Genomic DNA, 21063 nt, shown 5'->3' with positions numbered 1-21063 from the left:
CTCGCGGCCATTCTGCTTTCTGTGCCGGTGAGATGAGGGACTCCCGAGACCTGAACGAAGGAAGTGTAAGTAAAACTTCTTTAAACACTTTACACACACCAAACACACTTACCTCTGAACTCATGCACCCATCACTCACCTGAACACCGGACATCTCGAACCCTCCAAGCCCTTCAGCCCGACGGTCCGCCTCGCTAACTTGGCGTGGTTTGGAACCGTCGGCAATCCCACACTTCAGCAATAAAAATAGGAATTAGGCTAAAAACTGCCTGTTAACTACCTGTTAACAGGCAGTTAATTGGCACTAATCCCCTTCCCGCCTCGGGGAGGCGGGTCCCGGCACAGGTCGGGTATCCGCCTCCTTTGAAACTGGCATGGAGGCGGGTTGGCGGCGGGATGGGTTCGTGCCCCCTGATTTGGCGATTTTAACCCTCCACACGCCTCCAATCCCGCCTCCACAGCCCAATGAAAATCCTGCCCAAAAGATTAGGGAATGTACCAGCAAAGCATCGATGGATTTTTAGGCCTCAATTATACTGCTCCAAGTGATGCAGTATAGGAGCATTTCTAAAGGTGCAATTACAGTACAACTATAGTGTTGGTGTGAAGTAGTTTTACTTTACATCAGTGCTGCATTTTATAATGCAAATGCAGCCTGAATCCAGGGTTAGGGCCTGATACAAGATTAAGGGGGAAAAATTGGGTCGCGCACCCCTTGGGGTGTTAACTTCGCCGGGCGCTACGAAAAAATTAGCACCCCCTGCGCCCGAAATTCACTGGTAGCGCCCCAAGAGGGAGGCGGGGCGCTGCGAGTGAATATCACGGCGTTACGTGCCGCAGCGCCTCATTCTGCGGCACATCATGCCATGGTACTGTAGGCCTTCCTCCCCTCCAGGGATTGGAATGCCGGCAAAAGAGCCCGGCACTCAAGAGGAGTGCCAGGCTCACAGAGCGCAGCCGACACCCCGCGGGGGGGCTGCACAGAAGGTTGGGGACAGCAATGGGGTCAGGTACTGGCAGGCAGTCAGCAACAAAAATGGCTGCCCGGCACCTCCCCTTTAATTTGCGCTGCACCGGCCGCAGGTAGGCCCCCCTGACCCTGTCGGACATAGCGTCCAGTGGTAAGTCAGGGGGCGCTACTGAAGATCGCAGCTGGGGCACTGTGCATGGCGACGACGTCATCGCCAGAGGCGCAGCACCACGGGGCGCTAACGGTTACCGCCACTGCTAACCTCCCACTGAATTTCGTGGGAGGCGTTGGTGGCGCCGTGCCCAGGCGCTAGTTGCTTTGCGCCCCGTTAGCGCACTCTTAGGGCACTAACAGGAGGTGCAAATCAACCAAATTTTCCCCCCTAAAATGGAATGATACTCCCTCGAGGAGGAAGTCTCACTCTGCTTCGCTTCTGAGTCATTTTGGCCTTAACAACCAATTTACATTGTACAAGTTTAGCATTGGTGTGAACCGGGAACTGCTTCACACCAATATTAAGCTTGTACTACAAATGCTCCCTATTAGTGGTTTGAGCCATGGTAAAAGTCACCATTTCAATCAATCTCAAGTTGGGGAAAGCAGAGCTCCATGCACACGTACTTAAGACTATGCACAAAGCTCTGATAAAGTTGGGCAAGAGTTGCTGTGATTGGTCTTGTTTATCATTAGAAGCTTAAAGCTTCTTTTAAAAGCTGAGTTCTTTTAAATTCTTTTAGGTGGTGTTAGTACCGACTCCGACAGGAATCACTAGTATAATATCACGCAGTTAAGAGTCAGTGGTGCTACTGGAAGCGCTCCGCCTCCCTCTTGGGGTGCTGCGAGTGGTGCCAAAGGTCACAATGGGGCATTGGTCTGTATTAGTACCCTAGGCAGTAGAATAATACGTGTTTTGTTGCATTCAAGAGATGAAAAAGATGTTCTAATCAAGTCCTGAAATACGACCTAGGCAGCAGACTGAGCTGGATTGACTCAGTAGCCTTTTCGCTTTACGACATTCTGTGCTCTTCAGTACACATTTACAGAGGAGTTTTGGGCAAGAATTTAGCCAATCTATTCACTGGTTTCTTTCTACTTAATAATCTTCTCATCTTTTCTGTTGGCTGTTTAAGCTTTATGTTGGTTGGAATTGACTAATTCCCCGGAACTGGAATTAATTGTTATGGGCGGCAACTTGTTGCTATTCAGTCTTTGGATTCCTACCCAACTACAGAAAGATCCCACAAACAGCAAAGGGATAAATGAGCAGTTAATCTCTTTGGTGGTGTTGGTCGGTTGGCCAGGCCACTGTGAGAATTTTGTAGTTTCTTCAAGTGTTGTCATTCGATCTTTTATACCCACCTGAACCACCAAAATAGGTAGACAGGGGCATTGGTTTACTGTCTCCTCTGAGAGATTACATCTGCAACAATGCAGCACTCTCTCCACATGACTTCTAAGTGTCAACCTAGATCATATGCTCAAATCCCGCAATGGAATCTGTGCCCATTGTGTGTACATTTTGGCTGCATATTCAGACCTGAGCTCCCCTTTTTGTTTCTCTTGGTGTCTCTCGGGCCCTTCTCTCCCATCTCCTCCCCTTCCTGTCATCCAGTCATGACCTTTCACTTCTCCTCTCTAGAGCACTTTGCTCCCCTAATCTTTACCCTAATCCATCACTACTCATCTGCCTTCCAACTCTCCACCCACCATTTGAGGCTTGAATCCCCCTTTGATAAGCCCACGGATATCCTGTGCTTCTCTTGGTATTCTCCAAAGGGCCCAGACTTCTTAGGAGCAACAACCCCATCAGCCCCATTCTGTTCTCTGGCCAACTTTCCAACATAGTTTGCCCAGTGGGGGCTAATCTCGCCAACCTCTTTCCCTTCCTGCTCAACCCATCCACCACTGCCCCTGCGGACTCAACGATCACTGACCCTCTCCTCATCTCCCTCCAGAATGTTTGTTCACGAACAAGGCCCTTGCCATCCATGCCCTTATTGAGGGCGATTACATTGACATTGTGGCTTTGATAAAAATTCGGCTCATAGGTGGTGCACCTTACCCTTAACTGAAGCCTCCCGTCTGATTATACTTTCCAGCACAAACTCTCCCAAACCGTTGTGCTCGCACTGTGGTCCTTTTTCATCAAAACACACTTTAATCTCTTACCCTACTGCTCTGACCTTCTGCTTCAAGCACCTCGCCCTGTTTCACCCCTCTAACTTCTCCTTTAAAATCCTCATTCTCTGCCACCTGCCCTAAGCCCCATCCCGAGTTTTTCCACAAGATATCCTCTCTCCTTTCCTCCCTTAGCCTCTGCACTGAGCGAATTCTCATCCATGGTGATTTCAATCTCCATCTCAATTAACTTGGCTCTTGCTCCTCTGATTTCACTGCCCTCCCTTAACCTTTCCCTCCTCCCCTTATTCACGGCAGCCCACTTGACCTTGCCATGTGGCGTGGTTTCTCTACTCTCAACATCTCAATCACAGACAAAGTCATCTCCAGCCACTTCCTTATATCCCTCACTACCCACATCCCTCTACCCCCTTCCAACCCCACTTCCGTCTATATCTGGCACTGTAAAAAACTCTGCCTCAAGTCACTTACAACTCCCAGCTGTTTAGCCTTTGACCTTCCATTCACCATGATACCTCTGCGGTGGCTGATTTTCTCAAGGACTTCCTCACCACCTTTGATGCCCTGGTCCCCAGTAAAACCTTTACTTTCTCCCATCCTGCTCATTCCTCCTAGTATGGCCCCCATCTTTGGTTCCTTAAGTCCAATGGGTGCAGACTTGAGTACATCTGGTGCACAACTGGTTTAGCCACCCATCACCAAATCTGCCTGGACCCCATCAAGTGCTACTGGGCCTCGGCCTCCTCTACTACAACTGCCCACTACTACAAGACCGTCCCGGAGAGCAAAGCTAACCCCAGGCTTTTTTTCTGCTACCAAACATCTCTTTAAACGCCTTTCCCTTGCCTCTCCATCTTCACCTTCAACAACAAATGCTGCAATTGGTTTTGGATGGAGTTTCCAAGTCCGAACACTGTATCCTAGATTCTGCTGCTTGTAATGAAGAAGTTCATGGATGTCCATTATTAAATTATATTTGCCCGTAATTTCCAATATGAGGCTTCCTGCGTGCGGATGCCTCCGATCGGGAAAAAAATCTACGCCCTTCCCTGAGGGCTCCCGAGGTCCGGCCATTTCCGATCCTGGGCCTCTCCACAACGAAATGCGCAGGGCCCAGGTATCCATGGGGTGCATCGGAAATGCTGGTTTTCAGCGCATGCGCTTCGCATGCCTGAAACCGGCATTTCCGATGTCCCTACCTTGTACACACCTGTAGGGATTGGAAAATATGGCCCTTGTTACCCTAAGATTTATTGTGAATTGTGCAGCTGGGTGTTTCTTTTTGTGTTGTCGAGTGGAACTGGGGGCCTGAGGTGTTAGCCTCGAACCCCAGTCAGGGTATAGAGATGTCCTCACGTGCGTGGGTCTTCAAGTATTCTGTGCTTCTGTTCACAGCCAGCCTTCGTTACTTAAAAAGTGACGGGAAGCCACACATTACCACATTTCACAACGTCCAGCTGGCCGATGGGAAGCGCCACGCTGTCCTACTGCAGATAAAGGGGCTGCAGCATGGGCCGATTATAGCCGAGCTCTATGTCGACTGCACACAGGCAGGGGCCGCTCACAACTTACCAGCGTTGTTCACAAACATGCCACAGACTACAGACGCCATTGAAATCCGAACCGCCCAGAGACGAGCACAGGCACGTATAAAAGAATCTAATCAACTCTAAATCACACAATTTATTTCCACAGATTGAGGCGGGCAGTGCAGGTAATGATATTGTTCTAATGATTAAGCAAAGTGTTCTATTCAAATCCTAACACTGAAAAACAATGTGGGGGAAAAAATGTTTTATATAGGTTGCTGATGGTGATTATATGAAAACAATCTCATTAATCATAGATTATTTTCAGGGTAATAGCTTTCACCTGGCCATTATATTTATGATACTCATGCAAAAGCTGTGTTATTTGAAAAGATAACCACTTATGGGAGCTGTTATATCTGACAGGACGGCCTGGAAACTCGATCACAATGCGCGCGTTTTACAGTTGTAAAACGGACGCCTCAGGGTCCTATATAGTGGGAGGCAGGTGCGTGCTCATTCTGCGCCAAAAGTGCACCACCCACCATATTCGATTGGGCTCCTCCGTAGGTGTCCAGGGCACCGCCGGAAGTATTAAAAACAGTCATTGTAATATTTAAATAAGGGTGCTGCGCTTGTTGTAGGACCGTTTTGTGAAACTGATCTGTTCCAACACCTGACTCGCCACATGATAAACTCGCCCAGTAATTCATGGCACTAACAGGCAGTAAGGACCCTGCAGCAGCGTTTTTAAAGGGCTCATCCACTCCCTACCGGTTATTTGCTGGTTTGTCCTTTTAGACTGCTGGTTAACTCCGACTGTTCTTTTGCCCATTTTCTGCATTCAACAACTGAGTTCTGACTTCTGCTAACAACCTTTTGCCGGGGCTGGACACTTTTTGTCTGCCTTCAAAACAGTTTTATCCAGCCATGGGTGGCCTGGTAGGTCTGCCTTTAGGGCTGGAGAACGAGGGGGAGCAGTGAAGAAGACACGAGAGAGCAGGAGAAGCTGGGAGAAGGCCATACCCACAGCATGTTTTCAGGGAGCACTTGTCCGACCTTAACTTCACTGAGGAGCAATGTGTTAGGCAATCGCACTTCACCAAGGAGACTGTCACTGAGCTATGTCACCAGCTGCAACTAGAACTGGAGCCTCAAACCAGGGCATGGACAACACTGCCTGTGGCTGTCAAGGTCAACATGGCCCTTCACTTTTATGTAACCAGCTCCTTCCAGGCTACAGCAGGTGACATCAGTGACAGCTCTCTCTTTACTGTGCACCGCTGTAGCACGGAAGTGACAGAGGTTCTCTACGCTAGCTGAGACTGTTGCGTCCGTGTATAATAAGACACAGACTGCAGGAGAACGGTACAACAGGTGTTTACTCAACGTGGCTCACACTGCAACTGCCTGTACAGATTACTACTCAGTGCTATATACAGGTGTGGTCACTGCCGGTACTACAGTATACATGAGCTGTAAAAAGTAGTTCCCCCCTTAAAGGTATATACATTACAATTCCTCCCCTTTTAGATTAACAGTACCATAACACTCATTTAACAATTAAATATCAAGCTAATTACAATTAACACTTTTAACATGCAACATTAGCTGAAAATAGTCTATTTATATATTCAGTCTTTGGGGAGGCTTCCTGATCCTTTCTGGATAGCGCCTTTCCCGAGTGTCTTGCTCTTGGTGCGGAGGCGATTCTGGCCCCCTGTCGTCGGTTGGTTCATCAGCTTCCGATGCTACTGTTTCTGGGGTAGATGCGACCTGTACGTCGGGTTCATCACCAGGTACGTATGGGCAAGGCATGGGGTTGACTTGTTCCTGTGACTCTAGGATCTGGTCAGCATGGCGTCTCACGATGCTCTCCCAATGTCCACTGTGTACATTAGTGGGCGTGGGCCCTGCCGTGTGCATATCGTTCCTGGCTGCCATTTTTCTGTTCGGTAGTCGCGGGCCAAGACTGGTTGCCCTACATTGAAGCTCCTTGTTGGCTTCTCATAGATGTGCTGGAATTGCTTACTCTCAACATCTCTTCGTACGTTTGGTCTGAGCAAATCCAGGCGAGATCTTAACCTTCGGTTAAAGAACATCATGGCTGGGGCCTGGTTGGTGACTGCATGTGTCGCATTCCGGTAAGCGAACAGGAAATTGTCCACCTTGTGCTGCAGCAGAATGTTGTCATTGTACATAGCCTTTATTGCCTTCTTAAAGGTTTGTACGAACCTCTCAGCCAATCCATTTGTGGCTGGATGATACGGGGCGGATGTGTAATGCCTTACCCCATTCTTTTTCAAGAACCTCCGGAACTCTTCGGACACAAACTGTGGTCCGTTGTCGGAGCAAATCTGTTCTGGCAAGCCATTCCTGTCAAAAATGGTCCGTAGGACTGCAATAGTTTTCTCCGTGGTGGTGGAGGACATTTTGATGACCTCAGGCCATTTCGAGTGCGCATCCACGGCTATTAAAACATTGAGTCCATGAATGGACCAGCAAAATCAATATGCACCCGTTGCCATGGAGATGAGGGCCACTCCCATGGGTGTAGAGGGGCCTGTGGTGGTGCATTTTGGACTCTCTGGCATCCTGAGCAGCTCTTGGTCAGGTCCTCGATTTGTTTATCGATTCCCGGCCACCACACATAAGCCCTGGCTAGACTTTTCATTTTTACCCCTCCCAGATGACCCTCATGAAGCTCATTGAGCACTCTATCCCTTAACTTGGGTGGAATTACCACTCGGGATCCACACATCAAGGTCCCCCGGCACAGTGACAGCTGTTCTCTCCTTGTCGAGAATGCTGGCAACAGTGAGTCGCCATGTGCTGGCCATCCCTTCACCGTCAAATCATATACCCGAGACAGTGTCGGTTCATTTCGGGTTTCCTTTTCGATACAAGCATTAGTTACCGGTAGGTATTCAACTATAGTCGAATGGAATATTTCGACAGGATCCACTGCTGGTGCTTCCTCCGCAGTAGGCAGTGGCAGGCGTGATAGCCCATCAGCATTTCCATGCTGTTTCGTGCCCTTATATTCAATCTCATAGTGGTGCGCCCCTAGAAAAAGTGACCATCTTTGTAGTCGTTGCGCAGTCATCACCGGAACATCCTTCTTCGGATTAAAAATGGAGACAAGAGGCTGGTGATCAGTCAGCAAGGTGAATTTCTGCCCGTGCAGATAGTGATTGAACTTTTTCACTCCCCACACTAGGCTGAGGGCCTCCCTGTCAATCTGAGCGTAGTTACGCTCGGCTGAGGTCAGTGATCGTGACGCAAAGGCTATTGGTCTCTCTGAACCCTCCGAGAATTTGTGCGACAGCACCGATCCAATGCCGTAGGGTGACGCATCACATGCCAACCGAATTGGTAATGCCGGGTTGTAATGGGCCAGTACCTCTTTCGATGTGATTAGTGTTTTGCTCTTCTGGAAAGCTTGTCTACATTCGTCACTCCACTTCCATGGCACCCCAGTTTGCAGTAGGTTGTTCAGTGGGTGTAGTATTGTAGACAAATTTGGCAAGAACTTATGGTAGTAGTTTACCAGCCCGAGGAACGACCTCAGTTGTGATACATTTTCCGGTGCTGGAGCCTTGACTACTGCCTCAATCTTCTCTGGGGACTTATGTAACCCCTCTTTATCGATAATGTGGCCACAATACGAGATCTGTTTTCTAAAAAACTCACATTTGGGGCGGTTAGCTCGGAGCCCATATTCCTGCAATCTAGTGAGCACCTGCTCCAGGTTGGCAAGGTGATCACTTTCATTTTCGCCCATGACCAGGATGTCGTCCAAATAACACTGGGTCCCTGGGATCCCTTGCAGGACTTGTTCCATTGCCCTCTGCCAAATAGCCGGAGCTGATGCTACCCCGAATACCAGCCGGTTGTATTGGTAGAGACCTTTATGGGTGTTGATTGTGAGGTATTTTTTTGATGCTTCTTCTACCTCCATTTGCAGATATGCCTGGGCCAGATCAATCTTAGTGAAGTGTTTCCCTCCAGATAGCGAGGCGAAAATATCTTCAATCTGCAGAAGTGGATATTGTACGGTGCGAAGGACCGGGTTCACTGTTACCTTAAAGTCCCCACAGATGCGAACCTTCCTTGGTTCCCCAGGTGTGCTGCTCAGCGACTTTTTCATCACAGGGACGATGGGTGTAGCCCACTCGCTCCAGTCTACCTTGGACAGTACACCTGAACGTTCCAGACTCTCCAGCTCTGCTTCGACGGCTGGGCGGATCGCATAAGGTACCGGTGTGGCCTTAAAAAATTTTGGGCTTGCGTTTTCTTCAATTTTAATCATCGCTGTCATGCCTTTTAGTGTTCCGAGTCCTTGCTGGAACACTTCTTTCGCGTCAGTTAGGATCTTTGACAGTCGCCCAGGTGTGACGTCGTCATCCTTTTTATCAGCCACAGTCAGTGCCTGTATGGAATGCCAATCCAGTTGTATTTTCCGGATCCATTCACGTCCCAGTAATGGTGGTCCTCCATCTTGCAATACATACAGGTCTAGTTTTGGTGTTTCCTTACCGTTATATATAATGGTCACCCTTATTTTTCCTTTGGGGTAGACTTTTTGCCCCGTGTACGTCTTCAAAATAATTTTTGTGTCTCAAGGGTATGTGTGAGAATAGCCGCTCGTAGTCCCATCGGTTTATGACTGTTAGGACTGATCCTGTGTCCAATTCCATCTTTACCTGGACTCCTGCTAACTTGAGAGTGACCCAAATGGTTCGGTGATCCTCTGTTGTGATCACATTATGTAGTTTCAGACAACTCAGTTCCCTGCTTTTGGAGTCGTTATCACTCTTTTGTTCGTCTGAACTATTCTCCGTCATCTTATGTACCTTCTTGTACTTTCCTTTGGTAGGTTTCTTATTGCTGGTTTTCTTTCCCGACCTGCAGACTCGTGCTATGTGTCCTACTTTTCCACACTGTCTGCACACTTTGTCTTTGAACCCGCAATCATTCTGGTCGTGTGTTGTTCTGCCGCAGCGATAGCACTTCTCTGTTCCATATGACATTTCGTTTGTGCCATATTCTTGCGGTCTCTGTTGTATCTCTGCAGCGCCCCGTGCTGCTGCTTCATATGATACCGCAATGCTGAAAGCCTTTTCCAGCGTAAGGTCCTTTTCAGATAAAAGCCGTTTCTGGGTTCCTTCATTTTGAAGCCCACACACAAACTTGTCCCTTAAGGTATCTGCCAGTCCCGCTCCAAACTGGCAGTGTTTCGATAGTTTGCGCAGTTCTGTTAAATAATCAGCATTGCTTTCATCCTTATACTGGTTCCGTTTGTGAAACTTGAATCTTTCTGTTATCAGCAGCGGTGTGGGGTTTAAATGTTCCTTTAGTATCGTTACTATGTCTTCAAAACTCTTTTCCATTGGCTTCGTTGGGGTTACTAGATTTCGTAATAAACCATACGTCTTTGCACCCATTAAATTTAACAATTGGCTATGATAAATTGACCCTTAGTGTTAGGGGGATTAAATACGTGGGGTTACGGGGATAGGGTGGGATATGTGTTGGTGTAGGGGTTATGGGGATCGGGTGGGATATGTGTCGGTGCAGGCTCGATGGGCCGAAATGGCCTCTGTCTGCACTGTGGGGTTTCTGTGATTCTGTGAATACCGACGCTTTCTTGTCATCTGACACCTCATTTGCCTTGCAGTACACCTCTATTCGTTCGACATATGTAGTCCAATCTTCGACTTCATTGTCAAATGCGGCGATACTGCCACTCTTTGGCATTTTGGGTGTGGTTTAAAATGGCGTCTCCCAATGGCTTAAAATGGCGTCTCCCACGCTTTTCTTCCTCCCCCGCTGCTGCCAACGCCGTTCCCGGCGGTTCTTGTGGCAGTGGCGGTGCCCTGTAGGTTTCGCGCGCTTCTCCTGCGCTGCTGCCAACGCCGCTCTCGGCAGTCCTCGTGGCAATGGCGGCGCCTCGCGAGTTTCTCCGTGTCTCTCTCTCCCTCTCTCCAATGCTGCTCGGCCCCTGAACACCGGCTGCGCCCTGTGCGCTCTGCCCTCTCTCTCTCTCCCCCGTCGACGCTGCTCAGCCCTTTGCTGTGCCGCTCGGTCGGGCTCTAGCCCGCCGCTGTCCGGGAAGGTTTGCAGATGATACTAAGATGGGGAGGAAAGTAGTGAGTGAGGAGGACATAAAAATCCTGCAAGGGGACATAGACAGGCTAAGTAAGTGGGCAGAGATTTGGCAGATGGAATACAATACTGGAAAGTGTGAGGTTATGCACTTTGGCAGGAAAAATCGTAGAGCAAGTTATTATCTTAATGGCAAGAAACTGGAAAATACTGAAGTACAAAGGGATCTGGGGGTCCTGGTGCACGAAACTCAAAAGGTTAGTATGCAGGTGCAGCAAGTGATTAAGAAGGCCAATGGAATGTTGGCTTTCATTGCTAGGGGGATAGAATATAAAAATAGGGAGGTATTGCTTCAGTTGTACAAGGTATTGGTGAGACCGCACCTGGAATACTGCATACAGTTTTGGTGTCCATACTTAAGAAAAGACATACTTGCTCTCGAGTCAGTACAAAGAAGGTTCACTCGGTTAATCCCGGGGATGAGGGAATGGACGTATGAGGAGAGGTTGAGTAAATTGGGACTCTACTCATTGGAGTTCAGAAGAATGAGAGGCGATCTTATTGAAACATATAAGATTGTGAAGGGGTTGGATCGGGTGGATGCGGGGAGGATGTTCCCGATGATGGGTGAAACTAGAACTAGGGGGCATAGTCTTAGAATAAGGGGCTGCTCTTTCAAAACTGAGATGAGGAGGAACTACTTCACTCAGAGGGTGGTAGGTCCATGGAATATGCTGCCCCAAAAAGCTGTAGAAGCTACATCATTAAATAAATTTAAAACAGAAATAGACAGTTTCCTAGAAGTAAAGGGAATTAAGGGTTACGGGGAGCGGACAGCAATTTGGACATGAGTCTAGGTTCGGATCGGTCATGGCCCTGTGGGTAGCGGAGCGGGCCCAGGGGCCGTGTAGCCTGATCCTGCTCCTAGTTCATGTGTCTAATTCTGTTAGATTCAGGAGATGGTTCTGTGATAGTAGATTGGCGGTTAGGATCAGATCAGCCATGATCTTATTGAATGGCGGAGCAGGCTCGAGGGGCTGATTGGCCTACTCCTGCTCCTATTTCTTATGTTCTTATGTCTGCGCACTACCTGTTGCCAGCCCGTTTCGCTGGACCACCTCGACTGGAAAGCCAAGCCTGGCTCTCAACAGCCTCCCCCGCAATTCTCGAGTCCCTGCTGGATGACTGGGCGGTTGCCCGTGTTCGACGCCTGAGTCTCTGGCCTTGACCTCCAATCCACTGATCTCCAGGAACGAATCCCCGGGAGGTGATGCAGAGTTGCAGGTAGGTTCGAACCTGCCTCGTCGCCAATGTTGCGTCCGCGTATAATAAGACACAGACTGCGGAGAACGGTACAACAGGTGTTTACTCAACGTGGCTCACACTGCAACTGCCTGTACAGATTACTACTCAGTGCTATATACAGGTGTGGTCACTGCCGGTACTACAGTATACATGAGCTGTAAAAAGTAGTTCCCCCCTTAAAGGTACATACATTACAGAGACACCTGTATCATTTTCCCAAATGGACAGAGCAAAGCAAGAGGAGAGAGCACAGGGCTTCATCCACATTGCAGGCTTCCCCAGATTCCAAGGTGTTCCTCACCACCGGCTTCCCCAGATTCCAAGGTGTTCCCCATCATCGGCTTCCCCAAATTCCAAGGTGTTCCCCATCACAGGCTTCCCCAGATTCCAAGGTGTTCCCCACCACTGGCTTCCCCAGATTCCAAGGTGTTCCCCATCACCAGCCCAGCATCTTTCTGAAGAGAAAGGGATTCCACTCCCTCTCTGTTTGTTTGTGACCACAGGCAGTGCATCATGCAGATCTGTGCCCGGTTTCCTGGCAGCTGTCATTTATCCTGCGTCAGTCCTTTGTGCCATCTTTATTCCAACCAAGCCGTCAGGTCACAAGCTGGCTACTGGTCAACAAGGGCTCTCCCCTTCAGGCATGGCCCATGACTCAGGAGCCTGGGCACAGCCGCAGAGCTGGCCTACAAGGAGAGCCATGCTGCCACCAGAAACCTCATTGAGCAGACCGTCGACATGCTCAAGCAACGCTCCCACTGCCTGTACCGTTCGGGAGGAGCTTAGCATTACAGCCATGACCGTATGTAGAGATTTGTGGTCGTGCGCTGCGCGCTGCCTAACTTGGCGATAATGAGGGACCAGACCTTACCACCACCTGGGCAGCAAGAAGTGAAGGAGGAGAAGGAAGAAGAGTAGGAGCAGCATCGGCCACCAGTGCCCCTAGTTGCCAGAACTCTTAGAGAGAAACTCATCCAATAGTGGTTCACGTGGGCCATCCCACCCATCCCCAATACACCTACACTCCTTATCACCACCATCCTTACTACCACTAGCAGTCTGACCCGACTGGCTGTGTGTCACTGACAAGAGCACTGGCAGAGTGGCTGGCGGGGGAGTAAGCATGCTGTCATCCTGAGAGAAGACAGCAGGTGCCTCTCCCCTGGAGCCAAGGCCACTCTCCTGCACCCCAGCACACCTACAACTCTGTGCAAGAATAGAGCTATTACCTGAATCACGGAATTTTACCCAATGACTAATAGCTTTTGCTTAATGGGATAAGATTACCATGGAAACAGGAATCCATTAGGATTTTAAAGGTTAGGCACACTGTAGTTTCTGCACGCATTATAGGGGTGATTTATGAATACGTACTGCTGGCAGGGAACCTTGCACACATTTTGAAAAATTAGCCCTTATTTGTCTGTGTGTATATGAATTTGTCTTATTATGAATCTCACATAGGGTGAGCATTTCATGTCCCAATATGCTTTGAGCTCCAAGTCCTACAGTGAAGCTTAAATTAGCACTCTGCAAATTCCCTTTTTAACTACAAGCAGACAGACCTGAGATTTTTGTATTCATAGTATAATCCTAGTGTCAGGAGTCCAGGAGCACTCTGATATCTGGCAATGCAAGGCTCTGATTTTAAAGCGTCTGTTGTTATCAATTGCAAAGGAGCTGGGTGTTGAGGGCTGGAGCACTGTGGTCTTTGCTCACATTGTCCCTGCGTGAGTGAGTGAGTGAGTGACAGAGAGAAAGCAGCGGATGACCTGGATCACATTCGCCAGAGGACTGGATGGGATCAGAATGACTGGGATCAGAGCAAGTCCACACAATGCCCGAGGGCAATATCAGAGGGGCACAGCTCAGATCAGCTCTATGCAATGTCTTTGAACAGCACAGGAGCTGAGTACCTTCAGGCAATATGGAATTTCATACACACAGTTGGGAAACAGCAGATTTCCCAGCACCCATGCACACAACATAAATAGGGTCTGGAAAAGCTGATGTCTGAGCACAAAGTGGACAGTTGGCAGTTATGTATGAAGCAGTGACCTTGGCCACAGGCCTTCATTCATGGCTATCTTTCAGTTGGGCTTTGTTCTTTTTTAAATTGCCAGCTTTTCTGAAGCTGTTTGTCAGCTCGTTAAGTGTCAGTCTTGGCTCACTAGTAGTACTCTCGCCTCTGCTTCAGCTGGTCGTAGGTTCAAGTCCCACTCCAGGACTTCAGCGCACAATCCAGGCTGGCACTTCAGTGCAGTGCCGAGGGAGCGCCTCACTGTCGGAGGTGCTGCCTTTCAGATGTGATAATAAATCAGCTGAATGTAAAAGATCCCATAGCAGTACTCAAAGATGAGCAGGGAAATTCGTATGTACGAGTTCTCCCAATGTCCTGGCCAATCTTTAATCTTCAACCAACAGAACTAAAAAACAGGTTAGCTGGTCATTTATCTCATTGTTGTTTGTGGGACCTTGCTGTGTGCAGTCTGGATGCTGTATTTCCCTACATTGCAACAGTGACTACACTTCAAAAGTACTCCATTGGCTATGAACACTTTGAGACCTTCTGAGGTTGTGAAAGATGCTATTTGAATGCAAGTTCTTTTTTTCATTATTTATTCCAAGTTTTGTACAATGGCATGTCCACCACTTTCCTAGGGCAACTATGGACGGGCAATAAATACAGTTTTGCCAGCACTGCCTACATTCTGAGAACATAGAAAAAAATCCCAATTAATCCCACTGCCCTGCTCTCCCCCATAACCCTGGATTATCTTCTACTTCAAATAATTATCTATTCTTCCCTTAAAGGATGCAATTGTCTGTCTCAGCTATTCCCTGTGGAAAAGCATGCTATTCTGTGTAAAGATATGTCTCCCAACATAATAGGGAACATGGCTTATGTCGGTATTGCACAGTACTCTGGGATCTGCAGAACACAGATACAAACAAGTACACAATTCAGTACAATAAAACCTGATGATGTTGGCATTAGCCGTCGCTCAGTGGTAGCACTCATGCATCTGAGTCAGGATTTGTGGGTTCAAGTCCCATGCCGGAGACTTGAGTCCTAAATCTTGGCTGACACTCCACTGCAGTACTGAGGGGATGCGGCACTGTCTGTGGTGCCATCTTTTGGATGAAATGTTTAACCAAAGGCCCCATCTGCTCTCTTGGGTGAACGTAAAAGATTCCATAGCATTATTTTGAAGAAGAGCAGGGTAGTTCTCCCCGGTGTCCTGGCCAACACTTACCCCCAACCAACATCACTAAAACAGATTGGGGGGAAAATGCAGTTGCTTTGTGCCTCCTGTTAGCACCCTGATGTGGCACTAACGGGGCGCAAAGCCCCTAGCGCCCGGCCTAATGCCTCCCCTGAAATTCAGCGGGAGGTTAGCGGCAGCGGTAGCCGGTTGCGTCCCGCGGCGCTGCGCCTCCAGCGATGACATCATTGCCGTGCGCAGCGCCCCACTCGCGCCCCGGCCGCAAACTTCGCTCATGTCCCCTGACCTACTACCAGACGCTATGTCCGACAGGGTCAGGGTGCCGTGTTTGCAGCCAGGGTGGCGCAAATTAAAGGGCAGGTGCCGGGCAGCCAATTTTTTTGGGCCACCTGCCAGCACCTGCCCCCTCTCGCCTCCTCCCGCGGGGTGCCGGCCGCGATCGCTCAGCCCGGCACTCCTCTTGAGTGCCAGGCTCTTTTGCCGGCACCCCGCTCCCTGATGAGCCAGCAGGGCCCCGGTGTGCGCGGCGCTAGGCCCCTCCCTTTAATCAGGGGAGGGAAGCCTGCAGTGCCGTGGCGCTACGTGCCGGCGCGTGTGGTGGTGCTGCACGTAGCACTGCGATATTAAATGAGAGCGCCCCAGGAGGGAGGGGGAGTGCTTCCAGTAGTGCCCCGCCTCCTGCTTGAGGCGCTACCATTCAATTTTGGGTGTGGGGGTTGAAGTTAGTGCCCAAAGGGGGCGCAATAATGTGGTCATTATCTCATTGCTGTTTGTGAGAGCTTGTTGTGCGCAAATTGGCTGCTGCCTTTTCTACATTGCAACAGTATCTACACTTCAAAAGTACTTCATTAGATGTGAAGCGCTTTGGGGCGTCTTGAGGTTGTGAAAGGCACTACATAAATGCAAGCCTTTCTTTTGGTGCAGAAGGAGTGCTGCTGTTTGTATTTATCAAAATGAAAAAGACTTGCCTTTCACGACTACCAGATGTCCCAAAGCACTTTACAGCCAATTAAGTACTTTTGAAGTGTAGTCACTGTTGTAATGTAGGAAACGCGGCAGCCAATTTGTGCACAGCAAGCTCCCACAGACAGCAATGTGATAATGACCAGATAATCTGTTTTAGTGATGTTGATTGAGGGATAAATATTGGCCAGGACACCAGGGATAACTCCCCTGCTCTCCTTCGAAATACTGCCATGGGATCGTTTATATCCACCTGAGAGAGCCTCAGTTTAATGTCTCATCTGAAAGTCGGCACCTTCGACAGTGCAGAACTCCCTCAGCACTGCACTGGAGTGTCAGCCTAGATTTTTGTGCTCCAGTCTCTGGAGTGGGACTTGAACCCACAACCTTCTGACTCAGAGGCAAGGGTGCTGCCCACTGAGCCACAGCTGACATGCAAAATGTACGCATTCTTTGTGATGTGTTGCATGTTGAATAACCTTGCCGTGGTGAGGGTCATCTCTCTGGAAATCAATGAAAAGTGATCACATGCCATGCCTGTGGAACACACAAGAAAACATGGAATGAGAAAAAGATGATTGAGACACTCAAAAGCCTAATCCTTCTGCAGACTATATACAATCAACCCTATCACAGAGTACGCTCCACCTGTTTAATCTCCAGAGACAAAGTTCTGCATAAATACCCTCTTAACCCCTAATGCAATGAAGCAAAGCTCTAAAGTAGCTGCTCATCCCAACTGACACCTCTCCCCATCCCACAAAGCACGGGTGGGAGGGGGTGGGGGCGGTATTTTAACTGATTACAATAACAGCTTTCATTTATATTACGCCTCTAACGTAGAAAATGCTAGAAAGCACTTCACAGAAAATGGATGCCAAATCAAAGATGATCTTAGGAATGGTGACCCGAAAGCTTGGTCAAAAACCTGGGTTTTAAGGAAGGTCTTAAAAAAGAAGGAAGGGCGGGCAGGATGCACACGAGACTGAAGTCAGAGGAACAGAGAATTTAATGATTGTAGATTTCTTGGAGGCTGAAAGGACGTTATTTCCACTTTTGTTTTTAGAAACAGAGGGTCAGGAATTGGCCATTCAGCCCTTCAAGGCTGTTCCGCCATTCAATTAGATCATGGTTGATCTGTGTCTTAACTCCATTTACCCACCTTGGTTCCCTTAAAACCCCAACACAAATCTATCAATCTCAGTTTTGAAATTTTCAATTGACCCCCCCCAATAGCTTTTTTGGGGAGAGTTCCAGATTTCCACTGCCCTGTGTGAAGAAGTGTTTCATGACATCACTCCTGAGCTCTAATTTTAAGGTTGTGGCCCCTTGTTCTGGTCTCCTCCCGCTAGAGGGAAATCGTTTCTCTATATCTACCCTATCAAATCATATTTTGCCCCACTTCCACTTCTTTTGTTTTGTCCCATTAACTCTGGGCAACCAAATCACAAACTACAACTTGTCAAACAGTGCACTGTCAAAGTTAGAGAACAGAAAGGCTACAGAAGAATTTAAACACAAGGATAAGAATTTTAATTTTAAGACATTGGGGAACCGGGGGCCAAGGTAGGCCAGTGAGGGCAGGAGTGATGATGGGTGAGCTGGACCTGGTGTGGGACAGGTACAGCAACAGAGTTTTAGACATGTTGGAGTTTATGGAGGGTAGAGGATGGGAAGCTAGCTTGGAGAACATTGGAGCAATCAAATCTGGAGGTGACAAAGGCATGAATTAGGGATTCAACAGCAGAAGGGCTGAGGTAGGGGTGAAATGTTATGGAGGTGAAATAAACAGACTTTGCGATGGAGAGGATATGGGGTCAGAAGCTCAGCTCGGCATTAAACAGGGTGCTGAGGTTAAAAACAGTCTGGTTCAGCATGAGATTGTGGTGGGGAAGGGGATGGCACCAGTGATGCATATGGAGTTTGTGGCAGGAGCTGAAAACAATGGCTTTGGTCTTCTCAATGTTTAACTGGAAGAAGTTTATTCTCATCTAAGACTGAATGTCAGACATGTAGTCTGACAGAAGGCAGTGGAGGAGTCAAGAGACATGGCAGAAAGGTAGAGTTGGGTATCGTTAGAGTGTGTGTGAAATCTGACCCCATGTTGATGGATGATGTCTTCAAGGTGTAACTTGTAAATGAAGAGACGGAGGTCAAGGATGGATCCTTGGGGGACTCTGGAGGTGATGGTGTGGAGGTGGGAGCAAAAGTTTTTGTTAGAGGTGCTCTGCCAATGATCAGACAGGTAAGAGTGGAAGCAAGTGAGGGAAGTCTCACCGAGTTGGACACTGGAAGAGAGGTGTTGGAAGAGGATGGTGTTGGAGACCATGTTAAGTGCTGCAGAGAGGTTGAGGAGGGATAATGCACCATGGTCTCAGTCACAGCGAGTAGAGTGCAATCACTCTTGAAGAACGCGCCAGCCTTCACCATGGAGTTGTTTGGAGATTAGTCCACATATTGGACACAGCCGCAGTCAGTGCACGTGTACTGATGTCCCTCTGTGTCTAGGTTCCTGAGCTAATGACAGTTCAGTGGCAGCTACCATGACAAATGTGTTTTTGTCCATAAAGGACTGTTAAATCAATCATGTTACACAGCTGTCTAACAGCATTGTGCATATCCTGATGATGTTTTAATGCTCTTTGAGGATTGAGCTACTGTCTGCCATACCCGGCTAGGTCTCTGTTAGTGCCTCTACCCTAAAACATCTTTGACCATGCATTGGCTTCTTCAGTTTGGCATCCAGCAATGGTAATGTTTCCACATGTGGGTAGGCTGCATGCTTGTATGGAGGTACATCATTGTCAGGTATTTATGTAGGAGCCTGAGTCTCTGCGTAGTGCTGCATATCTGTGATAGTGGTAATGTTATGTCTTGAGGATTGGTGCTGGAGTCCAGTTGTCCCTAATTGATCTATGGAGGGAAGGAGGGAATATATTAGTATTGTATCACTTTCATGAAAACATCCTTAATCTTACTGAAATGGATACATCATGCCTGATATCAGCAATGTTACTACTGTACACTCAGCCACCTCTTCAATCACTTCCAAGCAAAAGGGATTGGTAACCTTGGTGTCAGAATCTCTTAAAGGTCTCAATTGTTCGGGTTTTCCTGATAAGCTGCTCTTTCTAGCCTGGCCATTCAATGCTCTCTTGTCTTTTGTAGCTTTTTTACATCAGTAAACCATTTGTGTATCTCTTGCCAAGAGCCTCTGGCGGTGCATGTGTTCACTGTGTAATTTCCTCCTCGGCCTCTTCCCTTTGTAGGAGGGTTCTGAGGACTACTCCCTTGCCATTCATTCATCCATTATTAGTATTGTCTCAGACGCCATGAAGTGTGATTTTCAAGATTGGGACCTTAGAGTTTCTGATCAGTACGGCTGGATGAGTTCCCCCGTTGTCTTTTACAGATTAAGCGGCTCATTTCCTGCTTGCGAAGGTACTAGACTATGGGTGTGCTCTGATTGGGTGCCTCAACTTACAGCTGGCAGTAACTTCAGCTGCTATTCATTTTAACACGGTGGTGTTCCACGTGGGCAGTGATCACGAGTAATTACTGCTGGAAACATGTCTACAGGACCTTAATGGCTGGAAGTCAGCAACACATTCCCAGTGTTGTTCCTTATTTTTAATAGGTCATAAATAATGATATGAGACAGGAATAGTAATTCGTCGATTACCATTTCCAGATGATACAGTAGATTGGGATTGGAAACACATGAAATGACAGTGCAAAATGTTACAAGGCTGTAGCCCGGGCAAGCTGTTCAGATGGATTAAATCACGTTAGCAAAGCTCAAGTGGTTTATTAACATCATCTGAAACCTGAGATCAGGCCCAGTTTTCATAAAAGTGCAGACGTAACTCAGCTCAGGTCACTGACAGTGTCCCTGCCGTGTTACACTTTCAATGGATTTTCAAATGTGCTTTGTGTTGCTGGGGTAGGTTAACTAAATGTATTCACCCCTCTTTCAAACCAAATGCTTTATTTTATTGAATTGCAATTTCAGTAAAAGCAAATGGCACCATGTGTTGTTGCTGTAATTGTAAAGTCCGCGCCTCAATAATACACGGACTTTGGGAGAACAGTTTAACAGGTACTTTACTGAACAGGAGGGCAACGTCAGACTGAAATACAGAAGCCTGCTAGGGCCTTTTATACAGGGGTGGTCACTGCCGGTACTACAGTCTAAAACCAGTTCTTCCCTTAAAGGTACATACACAACAATTCCTCCCCTTTTAGATAAACAGTACATAACACTCATTTAACAACTAAATAATAACTAATTACAATTTTCTGGATACTATATACATCAACTGAAATAATCATTTATAAGTTCAGTCTTTGAGGAGGCTTCCTGATCCTGACTGGATAGCGCCTTTCTCGAGTATCCTGTTCTTGCGGCGGAGTTGATTCTGGTTCATTGTCATTGGTTGGTTCGTCAGCGTCCAATACCACTGCTTCTGAGGTAGACGCAATCTGTACTTCGGGTTGATTACCAGGTGCACCTTCTCATGGTATGGGTTTGGCTTGTTCTTGTGACTCTAGAATCTGGTCAGCATGGCGCCTCACGATGCACTCTCCAACGTCCACTGTGTACATTAGTGGTCCCTGCTGTATGCATATCGTTCCTGGCTGCCATTTTTCTGTTCGGTAGTCGCGGGCCAAGACTGTTTGCCCTATCTTGAAGCTCCTGGTTGGCTTCTCATTTATGTGCTGGAATTGCTTATCCTCAACATCTCGTCTTATGTTTGGTTTGAGCAAATCCAGGCAACATCTTAGCCTTCGGTTGAAGAACAGTACGGCTGGAGCTTGGTTG

The 21063-nt window shown here is 48.0% G+C and overlaps 1 protein-coding gene across 1 annotated transcript in view; it reads left to right on the top strand.

Moving 5' to 3' along the window:
- Window positions 1–21063, top strand: part of thbs4a (thrombospondin 4a) — a 127377-nt gene that overhangs the window by 14508 nt on the left and 91806 nt on the right. The window contains exon 3 of the mRNA XM_085982019.1: window positions 4505–4752. Coding sequence (XP_085838145.1) covers window positions 4505–4752 — 248 coding nt within the window. The remainder of the gene's footprint in view (window positions 1–4504; window positions 4753–21063) is intronic.

The sequence above is a fragment of the Somniosus microcephalus genome, chromosome 1, assembly GCF_052327205.1.
Source record: "Somniosus microcephalus isolate GS21.2 chromosome 1, FLI_Smic_1.0, whole genome shotgun sequence".
NCBI classification, from domain to species: domain Eukaryota; kingdom Metazoa; phylum Chordata; class Chondrichthyes; order Squaliformes; family Somniosidae; genus Somniosus; species Somniosus microcephalus.
This window is presented reverse-complemented; position numbering and strand designations above follow the sequence as displayed.